Source organism: Myxocyprinus asiaticus, chromosome 2, assembly GCF_019703515.2.
Source record: "Myxocyprinus asiaticus isolate MX2 ecotype Aquarium Trade chromosome 2, UBuf_Myxa_2, whole genome shotgun sequence".
In the NCBI taxonomy this organism is placed as follows: Eukaryota; Metazoa; Chordata; class Actinopteri; order Cypriniformes; family Catostomidae; genus Myxocyprinus; species Myxocyprinus asiaticus.
In genome coordinates, this window is record NC_059345.1 from 34924156 (window position 1) to 34951781 (window position 27626).

The 27626-nt window shown below is 37.4% G+C and overlaps 1 protein-coding gene across 6 annotated transcripts; it reads right to left on the minus strand.

Annotated features, from left to right (window-relative positions):
* Nucleotides 1–615: 615 nt before the first annotated feature.
* Nucleotides 616–27528, minus strand: LOC127455588 (oxysterols receptor LXR-alpha-like). Of its 6 annotated transcripts, none has more exons than XM_051723623.1 (11): nucleotides 27381–27458; nucleotides 22480–22612; nucleotides 17335–17464; nucleotides 12513–12698; nucleotides 9888–10154; nucleotides 7802–8004; nucleotides 7207–7386; nucleotides 6420–6519; nucleotides 6156–6269; nucleotides 3887–3981; nucleotides 616–3541 (listed from the first exon to the last, which is right to left on the minus strand). In XM_051723623.1, exons 3-11 carry the CDS (start codon nucleotides 17393–17395, stop codon nucleotides 3395–3397), a joined length of 1353 nt encoding a protein of 450 aa, XP_051579583.1. In that variant the 5' UTR covers nucleotides 17396–17464; nucleotides 22480–22612; nucleotides 27381–27458; the 3' UTR covers nucleotides 616–3394. The 6 variants fall into 6 exon arrangements, with proteins under 6 accessions (XP_051579583.1, XP_051579609.1, XP_051579572.1 ...); XM_051723649.1 differs by lacking the exons at nucleotides 22480–22612; nucleotides 27381–27458 and adding exons at nucleotides 13265–13347; nucleotides 14733–14843 and having other exon boundaries at nucleotides 17335–17455; XM_051723612.1 differs by lacking the exon at nucleotides 22480–22612 and having other exon boundaries at nucleotides 27381–27528.
* Nucleotides 27529–27626: the final 98 nt, after the last annotated feature.

Genomic DNA, 27626 nt, shown 5'->3' on the forward strand with positions numbered 1-27626 from the left:
ATTATTTAGTTATTTAGAGATTAGTGGTCAGTTCGTTAAGTGATGAGCTGTTTCCTCACAAAAGCTGTTTATTCAGCACACTAAAGCATCTCCTCCATAGACATCCATTCAAAAAGAACGCCCTCTTGTCTCCTCGTCAGTGTACCGCTGCGTTATGCTTGTAGCCGGTTAAATTTGTAGAAGGGTTCCGCATTACAGGCGGAGTGCTGGACTGCACCATTTTATCACCCAGAGGGGTGTGCACACGTACTTGCCTACACGTTAACGCTTACATTTAGACACGCGAACTGGTGTTTAAGGTTGATTGTTGTTGTTTTTCTGGTGTGTTTTTATTTTATTATCAGTAAGAACGAATTTGAAAGAAAAAAAAAAAATCCGTTATGTTCTAAACAGTCGATATCTTCAAATAGCAAGATTTTATTTTCTGAGGTTGGTGCAAACCGAGGCCATTGCCTGGTTATTTACATACTGTATTGCTCAAAGAGTGTATATTTGACCGAGACAAACACAATGCTCCTTCGGCCGGAAGCTCATAATTATTTAATTGAGGATGCTGAGAGATGCTTACATAACACAAATGCTAATAGACAGATCACTGACACCAACGTTGTGAGCTCAGATGTATTATTTATTTATAGGGTCAACCCTGTTTTATTAAAAAAAAAAAAAACATCAGAATAATAAAAAGACAGAAACAATGTCGAGGATCCCTGTTTTAGGTAAATGCATTTCTTTATGAAGAATAGTTGAGGATTTTAGTCATTAAGTTGTTCAGCATTTTTTTTTTTTTTTTTTTTAATCAGATAAATATATACTCTCACAGAACAATAAATTTAGTCTAGTTTTAATTTATACATATAAAGCAGTATATCCAAGGACTTAAGGCGTTAGAACATAAGGTTGCATTTCTATGACGGTAACATTCAATGTCTCTCTGTTGAAGACTAAGTTAATCAGAGCAAAAAGGTCCACTGAGCTGAGGGTACAAATAAATTATAACTACAATCAACTTTTCATTAAACACTTTAATTGTAACGTTTCTTGAGAGCAGAGAGATAGTAAATGCCCATTACTTTAATAACTAGACGTCTGCAGTGCCCATATCACAATTCCTATGTGCACAAACAGAGAGATGTTTGCCGAAGCAATAACAAACCAACTCAGATCAGAGGGGTTCAACTTTACAATGTATGTTTTTCACATAATCTTATGGTCTTAGTTTGGTTAAGGCCCATTAAGACCCTCATACTTTGAAGCCCTTGTGGATGTCTGGGTTATTAGAAATTATGGTAATGGTAGAATGAGATAGGGAACTGGATAGTATAAAAGAGCAGATCTGAAATCTAAAAGAGCCAAAGTTAAATGTATATGTGCACATAGCTATAAGAAAATATGGGCACATGCCATGGGTCAGTAAAAGCAGTGCAACTATCACATGGGCATGTTTGACTGCACAGCTTCCAAGTTACTGCCCCTGGTTTCAAACCAAGTCTCAATAATATGCAGTCAGGGCAGAAAAACCACAGCAAACTAACTGTATTAGTCATTATTATTCATTCTTAGAAATAATGTTTTCTGATCCCAAAGTGGCTAATACTTTTTTTTTTCCCCATTGTTTTTTTCCATAATGTATTGATACACAACAGCCTAAGTCCATCACAGAAGTGGTTTTTAATACCAGTGAAATATGAATTGCACATGGTCACGTCAGGTAAGACACTAGCCCTAAACATCACAAAATGCTCTCATTTGCCCAGTCCCTTACGTCAGAGCTACTTCTGTAATACTGTGTTAAGTTTAGTACAGAAAAATCCAATTTATGGTTGTTTTACATTGTGAATCTCTCTTGATTATAAAAGGGACAGGAAGGAAGTTTTATTCCTAGTGCATTCAGACTGTCTGAATATTCTCATATGGTTAAGTGAAACAAACATGGGTTAAAAGAGACAAATTATAGATAATTGGCATCACAATAAAATAAAGTGTAAATTAAAGTTGAAATTATCTTGATTGAGTAGTGGGTCTGTATATACTTAACCACTCTATATGACTATACTCTTAATTAGGCTACTTTGTGACTTGTATTTTGGGGCAGAAAATACAGTTATAAGACATATATATAGAGAGAGAGAGAGACATCAAACTGAGATAAAGTCTGTGTATAAATTATGCAAATGTTTTAAGAGCAAATTGTCAAACAATTTCAGCCATCCTCCAATTTGAACTCTGTGATGTGTGCAGAATTAACGTGCAACAGAATCAGTATGATGGATTGTAGTATCTGGACATTATGTCATGAAAAAGAATAAATTATGGCCTGCATTAAGTTCAAAATGCATCTATCAGTCTCTCAGTAGTCACTGTGAGTTGAGCAGCACATTGATTTGGGTTAACGGTTCCAGTGATGATCCCTGTCAACCATATGCTTCACGGACTAGCACTTCTTACAATCCAGAACATCGGGCTGGTGTGCAGAATTGGCCAGTGATTGCATCTGTATCTGTTCAGCCTCATAAAAACAGCCCATTTGGCTTGTCATTTCTCTTTCTGAATATTCTAAAACAACCAACAGAATTCTGCATGTTTGTTGGAATATGTCGAGTCAGTGTTACATGGGCTTTGAATCACTAAGGCTTTCACTGGTAAAGTACTGACTGATTTAATCTAAAAGTCTGAGGTGTTAATAGGAGACTGCATTTTAACATTAATTGCTAGAATAAATGTGTCAAACATAATGCAATTTAAAAAAAAAAAAAAAGTAAATGAGCAGTTATGAATAGAAGACTGTGTGATTCAACTGTGTGCATGATCTATGCATTTTCATAATTTAAGAATAAGATAGCGGTTAGCTATTTCCAACCAATCAGCCCAAATGGCATTGCAAAACACTGCAAATAAACAAAACATTTCTATAATGGAGAGCCTTCAAGATCACCACTTTTGTGAAACAGAGTAGAAACCATTGAAAAAAACGTGTGAAAGCTTTTGGTACTAGCAACACAAAAAAATCGTGACCACATTGTTTGTTGTCGCTGACACTAGCAAGCAAGTGTCTGAATCCACACCTATCCAGATCCCAAAGCTCAAATGATGTTCAAATAACCATTACTGGTCCCGAACGGTCCCCGAGCCATTTCTGGCCAAAAAGTCTATCAATAGCACATTCAAAGGAAGCAGCCCACTGACCACTGGATTCAAAATAGAGAAATCAAGGAACAGAATGATAAAATCAGGCTCCTTATGACTGGCTCCATGCCAGAGTGGGAGACAGTTCGGCCCTAAGGGTCATCATGAGGTCAATCCCCACCCCACTTGCTCTGCCTTTAGTGGCCTCCCCCCACACGGCCATGTTTTCTTGACACTGGCTCATTCTGTCCTGGGGCGGAACGTCAGCTCACTCATGGACATCCCAAATTTCAGACAGCAGTGGCGGGAGTTTCTTGTCTTGGAGGCGCAGAGCAAAGACCTGCTCTGAGTGGACACTGCTCAGTGTGCGTAGGCTGACCAGCTTCATCAGCATTCGAGGAAACATCAGATGATCCTTTAGTGGGATGAAAGAGGAGTGGATCATTAGGATTATATTGATACAGTATATCAAAACCATACCAGTTAGAGTTAACTGTATTTGTATATTATCAGTCCAAGGATGGAATATTCAGTACCACCTACTGGCAGTAAAGGATACAAAAGGCAAAATATACACTGATCACTGACTTCACATCACATAGTCCTACTGTATAAGACATACTTTAACACCATATAAAAAACAATAGTATCCTTGTAGTACTCATGTTGTACTACTGTTCACTGTAATCAATAATCAATCAATAATTTCAAATTCTTTAGAGCTCTGATATTTTTGTCCTTTTAGGACCATTACACTCACGCTGGGTCGTTTTATTCTGATGTAAGAGTGAAGGGCATCCACATATGGCTGCTGTAGTCTTTCCACTAAATCGTGATCCTGCACGTTGGGTCGGTCTGACCAACAAATAAAACACAAACAGAATAAAAGAGTGATTAAAGGGTAAGTTCACCCAAAAATAAGAAGAATATCTCAGCGTTGTACGTCCATGCAATGCAAGTGAATGGTAGATCAGGCCTTTGAAGCTCCGAAAAGGAGATCGTCAGCATAAAAGTAATCCATAAGACTCCAGTGGTTAAATCAATGTCTTCTGAAGCAATCCAGTTGGTTTTGGGTGAGAACAGACCAAAATAAAACTGTATTTCACTGTACATCTTGACAGCAGTCTCCTTGGCATTCATGATTTCAAGCTTGATTACATTTCCAATACTGTCATCTAGTGCTCTGCGCTTGCATCAAGCACTAGAAAGTGTAACTGAGCTTTAAATCATGATCGTGCTTAGAGACTGCAATGGCAAGATGCACAGTGAAAAAGGAGTTATATTTTGGTTTGTTCTCACCCAAAACCAACTGGATCGCTTCAGAAGACATTGATTAAACCACTGGAGTCTGATGGATTACTTTTATGATGACTCTATCTGCTTTTTGGAGACTTAAAGACCTGGTCACCATTCACTTGCACTGTATGGACCTACAGAGCTGAAATATTCTTCTGAAAATCTTAATTTGTGTTCAGCAGAAGAAATTCATACACATCTTAGATTGCATGAGGATGAGTAAATGATGAGAACGTTTTCATTTTGGGGTGAACTATCCCTTTGACACAAAATTAATGATACAACATTTTAAGATGAAGTGTGTAAAATCTGCACCACTATTGTCACCAAACGGATTGATTTTAATGAAATAGGTGTCGTAAGATATCTCATCTGTCTCTGTGACAGCACTAGACTCTGTAAACAGCAATTAAAAATTTGTCCGCAGACCATGGACAATGACACTTTCAACCTGTCAATCATTTTGCGCATTCTCGTAGTTGCAGTGAATTATTGAGACTTACTGCCATTTTTAAGCCACGTTGTTCATAACAGTTGTCTGTCGAGGGCGCTATTTTGCTGCTGTTGTTTTAAACGCCATTTCTGCACGATGTTCATCTCAATAAAGCTCATTTGTTCTTTTTGGTGTGCGGGGTTTTGGAAAGGGGGGCGTGGCTAATTCAACGTCTTAGTCTCGTGGAAGTAGAATGGCTGAAATCGCTTACAGCACCTTTAATAAACTGAAAATAAGCTAATGTTTTTCTTTACTCTAAAAAGATTAAGGTTCCATTTGACTGATAAGCACTGACATCCCTGACAATGCATGCCAATATCTGTTTTTTATTAAAGGAATATTCCGGGTTCGATACAAGTTAAGCTCAATCTACAGCATTTGTGGCATATTGTTGATTACCACAAAAGTTAATTTTGACTCGTCCTTTCTTTTCTTTAAAAAAAGCAAAAATCTGGGTTAAAGAGAGGCACTTACAATGGAAGTGAATGGGGTCAATCCGTAAACGTTAAAATACTCAGTTTAAGACATAAACAATATGTGTGTTGACATAATTTCTGTGTAATAAATTATCTTACTAACCTTTTCAGTGTAAAGTTATTTCTCATTTTACAACTTTGGTGCCATGACGACGTAATGCCCTAAATCCTAAAAGCCTGTAAAAACTATGATATAAACAGCTTTACAGAACTGATAATTTAAGAGTTTTGGCAGAATATTAAATGCAAGTGTTTTTATAAAACGATAAGCTTTTCAGCCTTTAAACCCTGCAAAAATTGGCATCATTTACTTCCGTTTTAAGTGCCTCAATATAACCTTGATTTTTTCTTATTCCCCCCTTTTTTTTTAAAGGAAGGACGAGTCGAAATTACATTTTGTGGTAATCAACATTTTGCCACAAATGCTGTCGATTGAGCTTAACTTGTATTGAACCCAGAATATTCCTTTAAGGTTTATTTATAACACTCAAATTAAATGACATTCAAACTAAGCTTAATTGTAAGAAATCCAAAAGCACAATGGATATATTCTATAATAAGAAGTACTACACTTAAAAACAGAATACATTCAAAACAATAATAATACATTTTATTTCTATAGCACCATTCACAAACCCATGGTCTCTGTCATCCATTAAAATGGAACGTACTGATATTTCTAAAAAGGAACATGGTCAATAAAAAGACTGATAAGACTCGCCAGCAGACCAACATTATAATATTGGTGTTTGTGTCAAACTGACCTGCTGAGAAAATGTTGATGGCAATGAGCAAAGCGTACTCTGCCTCATCCAGGTGAAGGTCATTCATGCCCTTAGAGAACTCAAAGATGGGGTTGATGAACTCAAATTGCAACCCTGTAGAGAAGCCAGAAAGGGACAAAGATCATTTTAGGCCATGAACACCAAAATTGCCAAATAAACGACAACAAAAATCATTAGGTTCACACTGTGACAAATAAAATATTCAGATTACTAACATGAACCCAAAACAACAACATTTCAAACCTGCTTTGGCAAAATCCTCCTTATTGTAACTGAAGTCTTTGAGGAAGGTTATGCTGTCTATCGCTGGATTATAACGTCTGGAAGTCTCTAGCAGCATAATCTACAGAAGGAAAGTAGGCACTTGTAAGCAGCAAGCTCTGATCCAGTCTAGGGGTGGTAATCTTCATTGACTGTAATAATCGGTTTTGATTCAGGGAGTCACAAACAGATACAAATATATATATATATATATATATATATATATATATATATATATATATATATATATATATATATATATATATATCTCGATGCATCTCAATTTTTCAGCAACAGTGCTATGGTGCAAATTCTGTGTAAAGATTCTGCATAAAAGCAGTTTTAAAATGTATCTGCACTAATCAGCCAAGGAAAACAATTAAGTGGGTATAAAATAAGATGCAGCTTCCTTGCCATTTTTGCAGATGCTTCTGTATCTGTAATGTTTTGTCCTTCATAATTTGTTTTTGAAAAAGCTCCCCCACCCCTAATTAACACGAGGGCTTCACTTGGTTTTTCATGTGAAACAACATACATCACCAGGCCTCTATTCTAAAGCACTTCCCTTTACACACTGTAGTCTGGCACCAGAGAAAAAGTTAAGAATGTTCTCAATACTTTTTTAAAAAACATGGCTACGTTTTTTCAAAACAGCAGAAACAAGCCTACCACACACAGTGCTTCATCTGCACACACAAAAACAACAATAGAACATGATAAAAATAAATAAAAAAAAAAAAAGAGTGTGTTAAAGGTCAGTAAGTCTAACCTCTATAGTTGAGGTCTTCAGCAAAGCGATTTGGTCCTCTCGAGTGAGCTCCAGGAAGCCAGGCAGCTGTTTAGCAAAGTCTACAATCTCTTGCACAGACATGATGGCCAGCTCAGTGAAATGAGCAAACCGTTGCTGTCGAACCTCTCTGTTAAGTGGATCCTGACTCTGTGGCCATGGCTGAAAAACCATAAAATTTAAAATCATAAATCTTGATGTAAACGTAAATCAGTGACTGAAAGATTCGTCACACAAAGCAGACATGACCCCTAAAGAGCCATAAAGAAAGAATCTTTATTAAAGTGCCAAAGGAATCCTACAATCTGCCTTCTTGCAGATCATCTGACATATTACATTTCATTTTATGAAAACTGAACACTTTGCCTAACTGAAAACATTCAAGATCATCTAAGCATCTGAACATGAATTAACAATCTGTTTTCCTATACAGCTGCCTGAATGTCACAGTGCCCTGAAAACATGGTTTAAAAAGAGACTTGAATTTAGCCCAGGACAAACAACACATGTAACATCAATATCACAGTGCCTCACCCTAATATTTTATTAAAATAATATACTTGCTAAAGCCACTCACAGTGACTTTGGGACGGTCAAGAAAAGAGCGTTTGTTGCACTGTTTCTGCATGGCCACCAGTTTTTCTATCATTTCCTGTTGTTCAGGAGCCAAAGGGGGCATATCCAGGGCAAGGCTTGGTGTTGCCACTGCAGAGGTGCGTGCCGTCTCTTCCTCCTGCTTTTTCATTTTCTTCAGTCGGATCTGCTCTTCTGACAGCACACCTAGTAGAATGACAGGCAACATCATATCTCTCTGAAAAGTTATTGAATTACCAAATAACTACTTTTAACATCAAAATGATCAAGATAAGATAACAGATCTGATGGTAGCCTATGGAATAAACACCATCCAAGTATATGATGCTCACAGGTGAATATGAATAGCAATATGGATTTGGAAAGATGGACGCCCAAAAATGAAAATTCTCTCATCATTCACTCACCCTCATGCCATCCCAGATGTGTATGACTTTCTTTCTTCTACTGAATGCAAATGAAGATATTTAGAAGAATATTTCAGCTCTGTAGGTCCATACTATGCAAGTGAATGGTGACCAAAACTTTGAAGCCTCAAAAAGCACATAAAGGCAGCATAAAAGTAATCCATAAAACTCCTGTGGTTTAACCCATGTCTTCTGAAACAATCCAATCAGTTTTGGGTGAGAACAGACCAAAATATAATTCCTTTTTCACAATAAATGTGAAAAAAATCTCTCTGGAGAACATAATATCAAGTTCGATTAAACTTTCTAGTGCCATCTAGCTCTCTACGCATGTGTCCAGTGCTAGGAAGTGTAATCGATCTTGAAATCATGATCGTGCCAAGAGACTGCAATGGCAAGATGTACAGTGGAAAAAGTAGCTACATTTTGGTCTGTTTTCACCCAAAACTGATTGGATCGCTTTAGAATACACACATTAAACCACTGGAGTTGTATGGATTACGTTTATTTTGCCTTTATGTGCTTTTTGGACCTTCAAAGATTTGGTCACCATTCACTTGCATTGTGTGGACCTACAGAGCTGAAATATTCTTCTTAAAATCTTCATTTGTGTTCTGCAGAAGAAAGAAAGTCATCCACATCTGGAATGACATGAGGTTGAGTCAATGTTGAGAGAATTTTCATTTTTAGTTAAAGATTCAATCCATTTTTAACTCACAAAAAAATCAAACTCTCTCTTATTAATAAAGCTGCGTATTGCCAATTTTCTTCACGATAAGAAATGCACAGTGACACATATATTATGATTCAATAAATTGCGAGCCATCACGTTATAATCTAGCTGCAGCAAGTGCACCTGAGGTACGAGCGTTCCCACAACAGAGTGTGAGCCGGGTGCAGTTTCAATTTCTCCCCCTTAGATCGGGACACTTCACGCAACTCATAGAAGAGGCGCTGACCGCACAGAGAAATGCCAGTTTCAGAGTTTGTAGTTATTTACATGACCTGCTTCTGTATTAATTGAACTTTATTAAAGCTATAACACATTAAATAAAACTGCATTAAAGATGTAACGCTGGGGTGTTTCCTTTAAAGACATGCAAGTTTTGCTTCAGCGGAGTGGCAGCTCCAGCTCCAATTATTCCACAATGAGAGTATTTACTTATTTTTTATTTTTGCATTATAAGTCCCTCATACTTTGCGATCTACATCACCTGAAGCTGTGAAAGTTTAGAGTGCATCTGGACTGTGAGCCGTTTTCTTCCTCAGTCAGGCGCGAGCTGCAGTGCTGCTCTCGCACGTCATCATTAGAGTTTAATGTGATCTCATGTTACGTTAAATGAGATCAAAGGACTATTCGACAACAAAAAATTTTGTCAACAATTTTTTATTGTCAACGTTGTCGATAACGTCGACTAATCATTTCAGCCCTATTCAACTGTAAGCAAGCCATTTGTAAGTTGATTTCCATCCCTACTGTCTGTATAACCAATGAAAGGCAGGAGGTGTTTTCTGGAATCTGGTGGTGCAGAAGTTACATACTTCATCTTAAAAGACAGGTGGTGGATAAAGTAAAAAAAATGGGTGGTTGAACAAATGCTACAGAAAGAGAAATGTAGATGGGCTCTAATAGGTAATAAAGGAAAAGAGAGAATCACTTACACTGTTCCAGCATGCCTGCCTCCCTGCATTTCCGTAGACGACACTGCTGACACTTGCGGCGCATGTACATGTCCATCTCACAGCGGCCGAAGTTCTTGCAGGAGTACTGAGCTCCTTTGATTACGCTTCGTCTGAAGAAACCTTTACACCCCTCACAGCTCAGCACATTGTAATGAAAGCCAGATGCCTTGTCTCCACATACACTACACACCTCATTCCCCAACATCTTGGGAGCAGGGCCCTTCTTCCTCTTCAAAGGCTGACCCTCTGTGCAAATAAAATCATAGGACAAACACACTTACATATCTATTAATAATAAAGGTAGTTTTGCTATACATACTGTAGTAGGTCTAAGATTAAAGTACAGGTAAAGTCGCATTTTCTGCTAGTATCAGAGAAAACCGGCACACATGACTAGCTTTTTACACACAGTTTACAGGGATAGTTTACCCAAAAATTTAAATTCTCTCATCATTTACTCACCCTCATGCTCCACAAGATGTTTATGATTTTTTTTCTTCTGCACAACACAAAAGATGATTTTTAGAGCTCTGTAGGTTCATACACTGCAAGTGAATGGTGACTAGAACTTTGAAGCTAAAAAAAAGCATAAAGGCAGCATAAAAGTCATCTATAAGACTCCAGAAGTTTAATCCATGTCTTCTGAAGTGATCCAATCGGTTTGGGGTGAGAACAGACTAGGGCCGGGCAATATGATGACATATAACGTGGCGATGATAATAAAGTGTCAATTGATAGAGATTGTGTATATTGCAATATGTAAATAGCCATGTGCACAGCGTGGGCTTATCTATCAGTGGGCGGGGATTCATGTGAGACTGGGAGATTTTAAGAAACATGGACAGGATTTTTATGGCATTAAAAATTTTTTGGCAGCCACCCAAAATTCAATGACATTAATCTTGCGTTCGCCGATTCATAAGCACTTAATAAGCTTCTCATCTGACACGTGCATCTGTGTTTCATGTGTATGTCATGTGCGCTATCTCTGGAGCATGGAAATGCAGCCGAGTCCAGCAGCCTTCCCAATATTTACAGGAGAGCGCAGAGCAGCTTCACTCATGCTACGCAATAATTTTTGACCGAGGAAAAACCCTGAAAAAACATCTCAGAAGGGACGACTTCAAAACGAGTCAAGAAAATTAAAAGGAGCTTGTTATTTAAACAGGTGCAACATCTGTAGTGTCAGTTCACAAAAAACAAACAGATCAAATAAATGTAATCTGCAAATTTCAGTGTCGATGAAATCACTCATAATACAAGCAATTTGTTTTACCTCCTGAAATGAAGCACGCAAAAGAATATTATGAATGCCAAAAGATGCACCCCGCATTAATTCGGTCATAATTTTTCTTGCAAGAAGTGTTTATATTTATTTAATATTTATTTTACATAATTTTTATTTTCGTTGGATTTGTTTTTTTGTTTTCTTTAAAGTGCACCTATTATGATTTTTAAACGTGCCTAATTTTGTTTTAAAGTCTTGTACAATAGATTTACATGCATCCAAGGTCAAAAAACACTTTAATTTGCTCATAATTTAAATTGCAGCATTACCTTTTTTTCCCAGTGTCAAAAACGACTCGTTCAATGATCCATTCTAAAGGATTCATTCTAAACTCCTCCTTTCAGAGAGCCTACCATGATAGGTGCTCTTTAAATGTATGCATTATTTTCTTTGTTTCATTGCTTTAGGAAGATCTTAAGTTTCTTGAGGAAAGTTTATAACAATAATAATATTGGTCAACAACACAGACTAAAATGTGGCAGAGCACTAGATGGCGCTAAGAAGTGCAATCGCACTTGAAATCATGATTACCAAGGAGACTGATTATGTCACGATTTATCGTAAAAAAGGAGTTATATTTTGATCTGTTCTCACTCAAAACCAACTGGATCACTTCAGGTGACATTGATAAAACTAGAGTTTTATGGATTATGTTTATGCTGACATTTTCTGCTTTTTGGAGCTTCAAAGTTTTGGTGACCATTCACTTGCATTGTATGGACCTACAGAGCTGAGACATATTTTTCTAAAAACCTTTGTTTGTGTTCAGCACAAGAGAGAAAGTCATTCACATCTGGGACGGCATAAGCGTGAGTAAACGATGAGAACATTTTCATTTTTGGGTGAACTACTTCTTTAAATGGCATGATCATAATATGTATTGTATATGTACCACCAGAATAAGTTTAAAATAAGCAATCAACCTCAATATATACCAAACAATCTCACTTCTACAGCAACATACACAGACGTTCACAGACAAGTATAACACCCCACAGCCATACTAATGTAGGTCTACATCTTTTTTTACTTGAACCAGTTATGCCAGTTCATCCAAACTCACATATGCACAAACACATACTGACATGCATGCTCATACATGCTCCTGCAGAGTAAAACAAGTCACATGTCAGGCCTTATGTAATAGGAAGACAACTAAAGTTCAACTCACTCAGGGCAACAACATTATCTAAATAATTTTACTTGATGAGCATATAAGCAATGTGAAGCATGCTACCTATGACATGAGTCATCATACACCTTCCAGATGTATCCTTCAGCCTTTCAATCATAAAGACATGTCATATACCCCTTACCTGGTGCATGTGTATCCTCTAAGGAGTACATCTTGATGTTGCTGGGCTCCATGAGAGGCATGTCTTTCACCTCATTGTGTGAAGTGCTGTATGGGGCCGTTTGACTGACAGTAGACTGATTCTCCTGTTTCACTTCTGCAGTCCCTGCTGAAGAAACCTCTTCACTGATACAGCACAGAGAGTCCCCTATACACACACAAACACAGTACTCATGGATGGCAATGACAAACACACCCTCCAGCAGCACACATTAATGCACATACACACAGATTTAGCCCAGATAAAACACACCAGTTACCAGCAACTTTTTTCAACAAGGGCTCTTTTCTCTATATTCATTTGTAACACAACATACCTTTTACATTTCTATCCACAGGCCAGTCTCTGTTTCTATTTTTACAGCTACTGTCGTTTCAATTTAGTCATGTTTAATTTACAAAAACAGCACCAAGTAAAATTCCTTGTACTTGGCAAATGAGCGTCTGAAGTCAAGCAAATAAACCAGGGTATCTGTTCTATTATATACACCACTCTTGTGTAGAAATACACCAACACCCAAATATGATATGGTAGTAATCATGCAAAAACACTTTGCTTAAACTATATGCATAAAATAAATAAATATATAACAGTATATAAAAATCATGATCAATCACAGCACTGATTTTCATCAACTCTTTGTACGCAATTGCTAACATTTTCACATTCTTGTAAAAAAAAAGAAAAAAAAAAAAAAAAAAGGAGAGTCTAACCATGACCAACATCAGTGATATCAGTCGTAGAAAGGGTGGACATCTTCCACACAGCCGCTTATCATAACGAAGCAACACTGCACCTGCAGAGTAGAATAAAAGGCAAAACGTAGAATAAACTACTTGCAACATACTGCTTGTGGCAAAGCTTTTGACCCGTGTTCATTATAGGCAACAAAACAGCCTCACATTCGCACTAGTTGTGAATATAAAGTTAAATATTTAAACAAAACAGCATACAGTGAGGAACAGCTCGGTGTTAAAATCTACTCGGACAAAAAAATTAAAAACTAAAACAGCACAATTCTCCCCCTAACTGAGGACCTATTGCTGAAAAGATGTAAAAATGACACACCTGATAGTCACTTCTGCTATCCAAGTCAGTTAAAAGCACATGTAAGGGCAGTAGTGTACTCTCACTGCCTGAAACTGAACACACGCATCACTGATCTTTACTGATGACTGCCAGTGATGAATGGCAAAACAGTTCATTAAACAGAAGTATTCAAGCTTCTCTTTCGAAAGCTCTCAAAAAAACTGCAAAGTCACCTTTTCAGATCATGGGAAAATTTGTTAAGCTAAACTGTGCTAAGCAAAACTTTTAGAAATATACATAAAAAAAGTGCACGTTACTTGCCAACTAAGCATGCTGTATGAACTACCAACTGGAGAACAGGAAGTGAAAACTTCCAAAAAACCCCAAAAAATCTCACAAATTCTCTTGGTCAAGAGAGGTCACTCATGGGTGTTGCTCTGAGAGTTTCGGGAAACTGTTCAAGCAGAGAGGGACATCCAATTGGGGAAATTATATTTTGGATATGAAATTAGCTAAATCTGCTGTTTCAATCCTAGAATACGATCTTGTCAGCTAAAAAGCAAAATACAGGGTTCCCACCCTTATTGACCAATGAATTTCCATTACTTTTCCAGTCGTTTGTGATTTCTGGAAAATGATTTTTAAAAATCAGTTTTATTAAGACTGATTCGCTAATGTGAGCAAGTTCTCCTCTACACAAGCTCTAAACAAGTGCAATATTTTCTACACTACTCCAGCTACGATTAGAACTCAGCCGTGCAATACTGTGGATATTTTTGGATTTTGTATGATGAATGTTCTTCATTTTCTAAGTCACTTTGGTTAAGTGTCTGCATAATAAATACATGTATGTAATTGTAAATATTTAGGTGATAACATAATTTTCCAGGCAAGGAAAAAACTCATTTGAAATTCCCTGACATTTTCAGGTTTTCCATGACCGTGGAATGGAAATACTGAAAATAACTATAACTATATAAAGAAATGGATCGATTCAGATTCACAAGCTTTCAATTCCAATTCATTTGGGTATAATTCAGTTATAATGTCAATTTTGCTTGCTTACAGTATGAAAGAAATTGTCTTTCAGCTAATGCTGATATTAATTATAAAGAGGACTAAGGCTGTCAACAATTATATTAAAATTTTTACCATAAATTTTACCAAAATTCGAACTGTGCCTGCCAATGTCTGTCGGAAGAGCAGGAGCAACATGCTGCTGCCGCCAATCATTAGCCTTCAAACAGCAACAGCATCCAATCACTAAACTCCCAGAGTAACGAATAACAACAACAAACATTTCTCAGTGTTAGTGGTTAAGTTCATATCATAAAAATACTTAAAACATTTTTATTTGCACTACACTACTCAAACACTGGTAAGTGAAATCTGAAAAATTACCAGCCAGTGGTTAATCACACATTTATAGTTGCATACGCGAGTGATTTATGTGCATTGTAGAGGGTTGCACATAGAACAAAAGAGCGATTTTGTGATTTTAAGAATCGTCGTGGGATCTTTCAAATGAAGATCAAGATTAAGTGGAAAATTAATATTTACCCGGCCCAAGTGCCAAACGCGAGAGAGAGGCCCAGCATGTCCACGAGAGAAACGGGCTCAGTTTCAGTCTCTCTTGCTTCTCACAGTCTCAAACTGCACTGAGTTTCCGATATTAGTTTGCACTTATTTCGATTAACTTCTATACACAAGACAAAATAATAACAATATTCAAAAATCATTCAACTCAAAAATGTACATCCTCATGATTCTTAATATAGTGTGTTGTCTTCTTGAGCATACATAAATGTTTGCACCTTTTGTAATAGTATTAGTCCTTCAATAGTCCCATGTGTCAAAAGCTACATTTCAACATCATATAGCCACTTTTGGGAAGAGCTCAAATGTGCAGAAGATGTTGGGAAAACAAAGAATGTGCAATACCTGGAGGATTTTATTCAAGAACAGTAGAGCAGCTTCACTGCTCAGAACAAAGCACGAACTTATGCACAACTATCACAAAAGACACAAACGGTCATTGATCATAAAGGACGCAACACACCATATTAAGAGCCATGGGGATGTAAACAGAATCAATTGTGTAAATTCAGTTATTATTTTGTCTTGTGGAATATATGTTAATATCTGTTATGTCAAATAGCTTCATCAGGACAGTACTAAATAAAAAAGAAAATACCATTTTTATGATCCTTCATATATTTTTTCAATAAACATCTTGCAGATTCCGCAAACTTATGCAACTGAATATATACTGTATGTATGTATATATATATATATATATATATATATATATATATATATATGCACACCCATCAGCCACAACATTAAAACCACCTGCCTAATATTGTGTAGGTCCCCCTTGTGCCGCCAAAACTGAACAGCATTCCAAGATGATATACTTCTCACCACAATTGTACAGAGCGGTTATCTGAGTTACCGTAGACTTTGTCGAACCAGTCTGGCCATTCTCTGTTGACCTCTCTCATGAACAAGACATTTCCGTTCCAAACTGGATATTTGTTTTTGTTTTTGGCACCATTCAGAGTAAATACTAGAGACTGTTGTGCGTGAAAATCCCAGGATATCAGCAGTTGCTCAATACTCAAACCAGCACGTCTGGCACCAACAATCATCCATGCGATTATCTAATCAGCCAATCGTGTGGCAGCAGTGCAGTGCATAAAATCATGCAAAAAGACACAGGTCAGGAGCTTCAGTTAATGTTCACATCAACTATCAGAATGGGGAAAAAATGTGATGTCAATGATTTGGACCGTGGCATGATTGTTGGTGCCAGATGGGCTGATTAGATTATTTCTGTAACTGATGATCTCCTGGGATTTTTCCACACACAACAGTCTCTAGAATTTATTCTGAATGGTGCCAAAAACAAAAAACATCTAGTGAGCAGCAGTTCTGCAGATGGAAATGCCTTGTTGATGAGAGAGGTCAACAGAGAATGGCCAGACTGTTTCTAACTGACAAAGTCTACGGTAACTCAGATACCCACTCTGTACAATTGTGGTGAGAAAAATAGCATCTCAGAATATATATACAGTACTGTGAAAAAGTCTTAGGCACATAAGATGTTTCACAAAAGCATTTGTCTTAAGATGGTTATTTATATCTTCAGCTTTAGTGTGTCAATAGAAAATATAAATGTTAGACTCACAAACATTACTTTTGCAAACAGAAAAGATTAGAATAGAAGAACAGGGAGCCCTGCAACAGATGTCATGGCCCCCAAAGATCCCCCCACTGAACATCGTGTCAGTCTGAGATTACATAAAGAGACAGAAGCAATTGAGACAGCCTAAATAGATAGAAGAACTGTGGTGAATTGTCTGCCAACAACCAAGAAAAACTGTGCCCAGGTGTACCTAAGAGAACTGGTGCTGTTTTAAAGGCAAAGGTGGTCACACCGAATATTGATTTACCTTTTATTATGTTTACTGGACTTTGTATGACATTAATTGATAAATGAAAAGTATTTATGTCATTATTTTTTAAGACATCCTCACTATGCAACATTTTTCACAAGTGCCTAAAACTTTTGCACAGTACTCATATATATATATATATATATATATATATATATATATATATAAAACAATGTAACAATGAATCAAGAAGTAGATTTGAGCATTATGCTAAATGTATTAATAAAAGCAGCAGAGTTTGTATGCTTTGAATTGAAGTGATAGATGACTTCATTATGAGTGAGGCTGGCACTTACCCCAAGTGTGTGACAATTTGTTATTGTCTGTCCATCTTTCTCTGCATGTTGCTAGCAGCATATCATGTTTATCCTCTCCAATAGTCTGGATGCCATCAGAGATGCAACTTCTCTTCTGTGTCACAGCTTTCTGATTGACAGCAAAACAGAGAGAGTAGAAACAAGAGAGTTTGACTTCTGTTTGGATGTTACAGAGCTCCAAAGCTGAGGTGTTCAGAATGATTTTAAGAAAACAATCAAAGAAAAAGAGCGAGAGAAGAGATGGTGGGTGAGTGAGTAAGTAAGAGAGGGAGTGAAGGAAAAAAGGGGGAGGAAAAGAGAGCAAGAGGGCACATGCAAGGTTACTTTCGGTTGTTCACATGGCTGTGAAATACCCACAGAGGCCTGAACACAAGCTTTCTCTTCTCGTCTCCCAAGCCACATCTTTTACAAATATTGGAATTAAACACAGTAAGATACAAAGTCATTGAACAGACACACACAGCATATCTCAGTGGAAACACATAGCCTAATAAAACATTTTTATTAAAACCGGTCAGACCCTTATTGTCATCTCTGCAATAAGTCTATAGTAGGCTCATATATGCATATGTTTTGGGATTGCCCCACTGTAGTACCATTCTGGACATTTGTATGCACTGTTCTTTCTGATATTTTACACCTAAAGATACCACAGGATCCCATGCTCTTCCTGCTATTGGACGATTCTACACTCCAGCTAAATGCACAACAAAAAAGGACTTTATTGGCAGCCGGTACGGCCGCCAAAAAGACTGTTTTAAAGCTCTGGATAGAACCATCCATCTCTACAACTTTCAATAGATTAACCTACTTTAGAGATATCGCTTTACTAGAGGGTACTACGGCCAAGCTCAATGGAGCAAAGGACAGGACTATTCAGAACTGGGCAGAAACTGCCGAAGTGTTGCTGGACAAACTAAAGCCCTGATCTCTTATCTCGTTTATTTGACCTACCTTATCACTTTTCCTTTAAGGTGGACAGTTTTTATGGCATATGTTTGTACATAGTTCGTCTGAATTGTGATTCTGGATTTGTTTCGTATATGCTGAAATTCTGAAACAATAAACATTTTGATCACAAAAATTATATATTTTTTTTATTAAAACCATATAGGGTGCTCAAAAAAAGACATTTTTGAGGCTATAAGGATATAGCCTGGATATCTGTGTGTTCGATAATATTGAAAGAACAACAAACAGTAATGTGAGCCTAGCTACTCGACATCATAAAAGTTGTTCCTGCCATGTCCTCTTTGGCATAGGCAGAATAAATCCAACCACGATCATCTCTGACATCGCACCATCCCAACACTACAGCTACGCCAGGAGCAGACCAAAGTCCAGGCTATGTCATCATCCATACAAAACTTAGGACTCTCTGCCATCATACACTAAAAAAAAAAATTTTAAAAAAGGATTTTTGCAAGTTGTTCAGTTTACTTAATTATTTGGTTTGATTTTACCTAATCCAACTAAATGTGGGATTATGTTGGCTGAATGAAACTGAATTAATCTGAATGAAAGGAATTCAATTGCTTGTAAAAACTTTTTTATTGTTGTTTTCTTTTTTTGTGAAATAAAAATACATAAATAAATAAATAAATGATAAAATGGAAACTGCAGCTACCAAGAACAGCCCCAGATTACTCAAAATGTAATATCGATCACATAATGCAGTTTTAAAGCGATCATTTCTAATACAGGCTACATGCTGGAGTGGAAAGAATCTGACTGAACAGATTTGTTCATAAATAGCATGATAATCAGACCTCATTATATTAGCTGTATGAAATGACAATATATCCGTTATAAAAATGGGGGAAATAATCCTGCCATTGTTTCATCTTCCTTTGCCCTAGGATTCAATGAACTGTATATATTTCATTTGAATTCAACCCATCTGAACGTGACCCAAGGTAAACCAATGATTGGATCCTTCCAATGTCCAATGTTCTGCACAGTTTATCAGTGAGTGGTTACCTTTGTCCTGCAAATCAGTATGTTCTTAATCTGCCAGATCAAGAGTCAGATTATTTGTGAACATAGCAGGGCTCAAAAATAAGGACTACCCGATGACCCAAGGCCAGTGTGAGAGAGATTCAGGCCAGTTGCAAGAACTATCACTTGCCCTATTAGACCAGTGCTGCATTTATAATGTTAGTGCAAGCAGACAACAAGCAAGAGAGCACAAAAGCATGTAGCGAACACAGTCTTCTAACCAAGAACGTAGAGGCGAGCGAGTGAGAGACGTGCATTTGTGTAAGCGAACAACAGCATGCAGACAGACAAGTAGTGCTGCTCAATATATCTAATTTATTGAAACATCGCAAATGTACATAATGTGCCATTGTCACTTGGTGTGTGTGGGTGCAGTGTGCATGCACTGACTCAAATGATGGCGCATAGCTGTAACTGAAGCTGTCGTGTGCTTTCACTCTGTGGTGTGTATGTGCAGATAATAATGAGACCAGATGCCAGTATACAAACTCAAACTTGGCTTGCTTATTGGCCGCTGTGGTCTGGTGCGAATATATCAAAGGATGGATTGACCCGTGAATCATTCCTCTCAGTCTCAAGTTTAGCGAGCACTGACAAGCAAGTTACAGAAAGCAAATGTCTACAGCAAGCGCTTCTGTACATTATCTTTCAAAATAAAAGTCACGCATTGGATGAACTAATTTTGAAATTATTACGAACATGTATTACAGTGCAAAAATAAAATATTTTACAACACTTTTAATTTCACCATATTGTGGGAACAGCATTCTGTTTTGAATACTATTCTGATGCTAGTGAAACTTTGTAATATGGCACTTTTCATACCACTGTCTCCTTAAAATGATTCGCTTATGTGTTCCTCTTTTGTAAGTCGCTTTGGATAAAAGCGTCTGCCAAATGAATAAATGTAAATGTAAATGTAAATATCCTAACTTTATATTCATATGCTTTTTACAAAAAAAAGAATACAAATAATTGAAGATACCTTTAAATATCTGCTACATGGTCATGGTCCTTTTTTATTCCAATAAACTTCAGTTTATTTGGGCGGTGGGGGTTCCGATGTTCCGCGCGATTATCGTATTGCGTAGAATTTTCCAAGAACTTTTCGCATATCACATTTATACTTCATAATGTGCAACCTTACAGATGAGAAACACCACTGAGTGCACTCTCCTAGAACTGTCCTTGCTCTGTTACAAGTGTCTTAGCAGCATCAATTTCCAATGGGTTGAAAATTACAGGGAAAAAAACCCCACTTCATGAATGAGTGGGACTGCATGTATTACCATGTGCACAGTGCGGGTCATTCCCACATTTTTTTTGTTTTAACATGTTGGTGAAAATTAATAATCCACACATAGGACCACAAGAAATCAACAGTTTATTTCTATTGGATTGTAAATCCATCTCTCTCTCTGTGCATCTCTCTTATTTTCCTTCTCTGAGCAGCATATACGCTGTTTAGCATGCATGCGCACTCACAAAGCAGCGCTAGTATTGTTCCAACAGTAAAAATTAAAAAAGTGTCAACTTCTCTCATTTTTTCACCTTTAGAGATGACGTGCTGTAATTTAACTTTGTTAAACCCCGGTTATACACACTACTTAGTATCTAAAATATAAGTATATTTTTAACAACAACAGTTGAAGCCAGAAGTTTACATGCACCTTAGCCAAATACATTTAAACTCAGTTTTTCACAATTCCTGTCATTTAATTGTAGAAAACATTGCCTGTCTTAGGTCAGTTAGGATCACTACTTTATTTTAAGAATGTGAAATGTCAGAATAATAGTAGAGAGAATTATTTATTTTAGCTTTTATTTCTTTCATCACATTCCCAGTGGGTCAGAAGTTTACATACACTTTGTTAGTATTTGGTAGCATTGCCTTTAAATTGTTTAACTTGGGTCAAACGTTTTGGGTAGCCTTCCACAAGCTTCTCACAATAAGTTGCTGGAATTTTGGCCCATTTCTCCAGGCAGAACTGATGTAACTGAGTCAGGTTTGTAGGTCTCCTTGCTCACACATGCTTTTTCAGTTCTGCCCACAAATTTTCTATCGGATTGAGGTCAGGGCTTTGTGATGGCCACTCCAATACTTTGACTTTGTTGTCCTTAAGCCATTTTGCCACAACTTTGGAGGTATGCTTGGGGTCATTGTCCATTTGGAAGACCCATTTGCAACCAAGCTTAAACTTCCTGGCTGATGTCTTGAGATGTTGCTTCAATATCCACATGATTCCACATTTTGTGAAGTGCACCAGTCCCTCCTGCAGTAAAGCACCCCCACAATATGATGCTGCCACACCCATGCTTCACAGTTGGGATGATGTTCTTCGGCTTCCAAGCCTCACCCTTTTTCTTTCAAACATAACGATGGTCATTATGACCAAACAGTCAATTTTTGTTTCATTAGACCAGAGGACATTTCTCAAAAAAGTAAGATCTTTGTCCCCATGTGCACTTGAAAATTGTAGTCTGGCTTTTTTATGGCAGTTTTGGAGCAGTGGCTTCTTCCCTTCTGAGCAGCCTTTCAGGTTATGTCGATACAGGACTCATTTTACTGTGGATATAGATACTTGTCTACCTGTTTCCTCCAGCATCTTCACAAGGTCCTTTGCTGTTGTTCTGGGATTGATTTGCACTTTTTGCACCAAAATACGTTCATCTCTAGGGGACAGAATGCATTTCCTTCCTGAGCGGTATGATGGCTGCCTGGTCCCATGGTGTTTATACTTGCGTACTATTGTTTGTACAGATGAACGTGGTATCTTCAGGCATTTGGAAATTGCTCCCAAGGATGAACCAGACTTGTGGAGGTCCACAATTTTTTTCTGAGGTCTTGGCTGATTTCTTTTAATTTTCCCATGATGTCAAGCAAAGAGGCACTGAGTTTGAAGGTAAGCCTTAAAATACATCCATAGGTACACCTCCAATTCAGTACACCTCTATCAGAAGCTAATTGGCTAACTGTGTAAAGGCTTGACATCATATTCTGGAATTTTTCAAGCTGCTTAAAGGCACAATTAACTTAGTGTATGTAAACTTCTGACCCACTGGCATTGTGATATAGTCAATTAAAAGTGAAATAAGCTGTATGAAAACAATTGTTGGAAAAATTACTTGTGTGATGGTGGCGTAGTGGGCTAAATCACATAACTGGTAATCAGAAGGTTGCTGGTTCAATTCCCACAGCCATCACCTTTGTGTCCTTGAGCAAGGCACTTAACTCCAGTTTGCTCCAGGAGGATTGTCCCTGTAATAAGTGCACTGTAAGTCACTTTGTATAAAAGCATCTGCCAAATGCATAAAAATGTAAAAAATGTAAGTGTATGTAAACTTCTGACTTCAATTGTAGGTAATGTTTCAAAACATAAACATTAATCCAACATGCTACTTTCTAATTTCTGGACTGTACAGGTTTTTTTTCTGTGCTTTGTGCTTTAGTCAGTTCTGGTCTTGTTTGGGTTATCTACTGTCATTTCATGTTTATATACACAATCTTAATTAATAGATTAGGCCTAATATCTATCTACTGTATATTACATGTCTAATTAATTTAATAGCAAGGTCTCCTCTCTCAGGAATTCATATGTTTATTACATTTAGCCAACAATCAAATCTTTAACTCAATGATTAAATCTTTGATCCTGCTTGTGAAAACCTATCATCTGCTCCACTGAACTCTTCACTGAAAAGCACGTGTAAATGTCAGGATGTCTGTGGTTTATATTGTGCACTTATCAGTTCATATTTGTCAAGCGCTTATATGGGGTTACATAACACATAAAGCTGTCGTTTACAGCTTGCAAAATAAAATTCTTGTGAATTATAAATGTGATACAATTTTGGGGGAAATTTTACATTAAAAACATATTCACATGTTAATTCAGTGCAATTAATTATATAAAAAAATAACGCATTAAAAAAATAACGCAAGTAACCATGTCCCCGGACCATGATAAGGAATATTCCTTCCATTTGAGCAATTCAAGCTTAAAGTACCACCTGTTTTCTCCAGGGGGCAGTAAGCGAAACTTCAGCTGTTTGGGCAACGCGCTTATACAGAGAACAAACCACACTCATTGACAGCAGACAAAACAAGATGAAAACACGTTCTTGCATTCAAACACAGCTTGATGGAGCACAAATACGAATGCCGGGATCTTAAGATGTGTTTTTCCCATACTAAAGACACTTTTTGAATTGTCTTTTTGGTAACACTTTACAATAAGGTTCTATTTGTTAATATAATGCATTAGGCATCATGAACAAACAATTAACAATAAATTTTTTACAGCATTTATTAATCTTTGTTAATATTAGTTAATAAAAATACAATTGTTGATTGTTAGTTCATGTTAGTACATAGTGAATTAACTAATGTTAACAAACACAACTTTTGATTTGAGAAATGTATTAGTATATGTTGAAATTAACATTAAGATTACTAAAAGCTGTAAAAGTATTGTGCGTTGTTAGTTCATGTTAACTAATGTTAACAAATAGAACCTTATTGTAAAGTGTTACCATCTTTTTAATGCTTTAATCATGTGCCACAATGATGTAATGCATTTTTATGATCTATATTATCATTTTTTACAATATATATATATATATGCAATATCACACGAGCAAGAGTGCTATATGGCCCTACATCAGCACTGCTTTGATTCGGCTGCAGGCACGAGGCCGCAGGCCAAGTGCCATTGGTAATCACAGCAGTGCTGATTTAGGGCCATATAGCACGATTACAAGTGTGATATTGCTTATATACAACAGTTCAATGAACAAGTAAATTAGTAAAGTGTACGGTCACAAAAAATGCATTTGTGCATGGAACTACTTTCTTAAGTGACGGATCAGAATCTGCCGTTGCTGGTTCAAACCAAATGATGCATCCAAGCCTCTCAAAAACATCACTTCAGAACTACTAGTATCACAGCTTGGGCTGTTTCTAACATGTTACTGGAGAAACAAGGATATGTGTGTGTGTGTGTGTGTGAGAGAGAGAGAGAGAGGCAGAGAGAGAGAGATGGAACATGTGTGATCAACTGTTGATGATGCTGTAGTCTGTTAGTCAGCTTTCTGATGATAATGTCATTTTGGTGAAATGCATCCTATTTTCTCAGTGGAAAAATAGCCATTCAAGTGGGGGTATTCCTCTCTACTTCGTGGTAGCCGGTGCGCAAGAGTCTTTCACTACAGAAACCGCAATGTCCTCCGCCATTTTGTCCTCTCTAATGTGGAAAGTTCGGTAAGAGGTAAGCACCTTGAGTTTGTGTAATTAATCAGTCTGTTGTGTCTCTCAGCTGTGATGAGCCTTAATGCTGAAGTTGTTAGTTTAAAGCCATTTAAAGCTATTTCCAAGCTTTAGTAGTGTAGTAGTAATACGAGTGATCATGGAGTGCTGTTGAATGTAAACTCTGACTGACGCTGACTCACTTCACCGGCTCATATTACACGCAAAAATGGTCTTTTGCCTCCACCTGCTGGCTAACATATGTAATGTCACAAAATTAAATGTAAAGAAACAGATGGCTCAACACATCTGCACTGCTCTTACACTTTAGTTTAGAACAGCACGAACACAAGTGGAGTGATACACACAGTGAAGCGTCCGAGTGCTGATGGTGTAACACATCAGTACTCATGGAACGTCTCTCGTCCAATCAGATTCAAGGACCAGAAATAACTGTTGTGTGGGTATACATATATAAATATACACACACTCAACGACTACGTTTACATGGACACCAGAAAACGACTTGTTGTGAGAAAGCGGGTTATTGCGAGAAAGTGGCGTTCCCATTTACATGCACTGTATAAGTGGTGTACTCTTTACTCTCGTATACATGCAGATCGGTCAGTAAGCAGTTTTCTCCACAGCAAACTTAATTGTCCTGCGACGCTTGACTAAACAACAAACTTTGCTATTTTATTCTCCGTTGCTTCGAGTTGTTGCTGTGTGGGGTTTCCCTTTACATAAAACTCAGGGATTTCCCCAATATGCAAGCGCATATACGCAATGGGACAGTCAATATTTTACATTGGTGCGTATAAATGGTTATAGTTTATAATGTATGTGCTTTTCCCACTGTACCCAGAAAAAAAAAAAAATATTAAACTTTTAAATTAAAATTAAAATTTTGACTTGTTGTTGGGCTCCATCCTATGACGTTTGTTCTCCAATCTGTTCACGGACATGCGCACTCTTCAAAAATCTGTAAGAATGCTTTTTATGCGTTTACATGGCCACATTAAGCTGCGTTCTCGAGAAGAAACCTCGCTTTCTCTTAATCCCTTAAGTGGCGTTAGGAAATTGGCGAAAACTTCTGCAAAAACCTTGGAATAAACCATTTTCTCAAGTGCATGTAAACGTGGTCATTGAGAACTTTATTAGGTACACCTGTACACCTACTTATTTATGCAATTATCTAATCAGCCAATTATGGCAGCAGTGCAATGCATAAAATCATGCAGATATGGGTCAGGAGCTTCAGTTAATGTTCACATCAACCATCAGTATGGGGGAAAATTTGATCTCAGTGATCTGGAGCATGGCATGATTGTTGGTGCCAGACGGGCTGGTTTGAGCTGACAGAAAGGCTACTGTAACTCAGATAACCACTCTGTACAATTTTAGTGAGCAGAATAGCATCTCAGAATGCACAACATGTCGAACCTCGAGGCGGATGGACAGCAGAAGACCATGTCAGGCACTTTATTAAGACCACAGTGTTCCTAATAAAGTGTTTGGTGAATGTACATATAAATATATATTTAGCTTCATTTTTTAAGAGCCAAGATGGTAAAAACAGCTATTTTTCATTTTGTTTTGGGGCCAGTGAAAGTTTTGGCAGGGAAAGCAAAAATCTGAGCAACTGGCCTGACTGGGCCAACAGAAAAAAATCCTTAGCATAGGGCTGTGTACTTCAAATCTATCTTCAAAAAGCAGCCTGAAAGTTTCAAGCCGTCAAAAATAGGTGGAACTTAAAACTGGCCATGTTTTAGGAAGTGGTGTTTTCCCATTCTATACAAGCTTCCTTAAAATTTGTCATGCGAATTAAGAGGAAGAAAGCTTTTCTATACATAGAACACAGCTTCATAATGCAAGAAGGCAGCATGTTTTGTGTTTAGAATGCAGTTCAGCTGTATATGACTTACAAACTCAATACATAAACTAATATTTCGATTTAGATTATATAATTCAACTGAAAACTGCTGCTGACAGATGCAAAATTAGCAGAGAGACTAAAAGGGAGAAGAAGAGGGAGCTGGTTTCAGCCAGCACCAAACGTAAAAGTGGTTGTCTAAAAGCATGGTGAGAGTTAAACTATGTATGAACTTTATATGAGCAACTAGCCACACTTTTGGTGTGGTCTTTAAATGTTGCACTTGACGTCATGACTTCCTCCACTACTGTAAACAAACAACTAACGTTTGAATAAACCTTCCAGACACAAATAATTAGCCAAACACTGCTCTTTGACAACATATCTTTGATAATGACTGCATATTCTGTGATATATCACTAGCAAACATTTCAGGACTGTTTATTGCTGCGTTTAAAACAAGTCGTACTACACTAAATTTATTATTACTAGATCCAACGATACAGGCTTTAGCTCAAAATAACTCAAGACTGCTCTATCACACTAATCGCTGTCAGGAAGTTGGCCCCAAAGCAAGCAAGTCCCAAGAAATTGTACTGAATTACTTAAAGCAGTTTGAGAGGCTAATCAGGCAATCTGTTAGCCTGTGCTCCTTAAAACAACACTAGTGTTATAACATAAACGTATAAAAACACTTCCTTCAGCTATCTTACTGGTTAAACAAGACTGGTTTAAGGCAGGTTAGTCTGACAGCTTTTGTTTGATCAGAAGTGTTTATGAGCGTCAGATTAGGGAGCAGTGACAGACTACATGCTACATGAACTAACACACACCTCATAAACACTCATAGTTCACGTGATTAAATGGTGGTTAAATGACAACAACGTGCGCATTTCTAATGATAAGTACCTCGGTTTGCTGAAGATGACAAGATCTTTAATCCAGCACGGTGAACTACATCAGCGATGTGAGGAGGGAAATGTCTGAGCAGGCCGTGTACACACACACACACACACACACACACACACACACACACACACACACACACACACACACACAAACACACACACACACACACACAGAGAGAGAGAGAGAGAGAGAGAGAGAGAGAGAGAGAGACTAAGATGGCCACATACAATAATAGGACTGTTATTG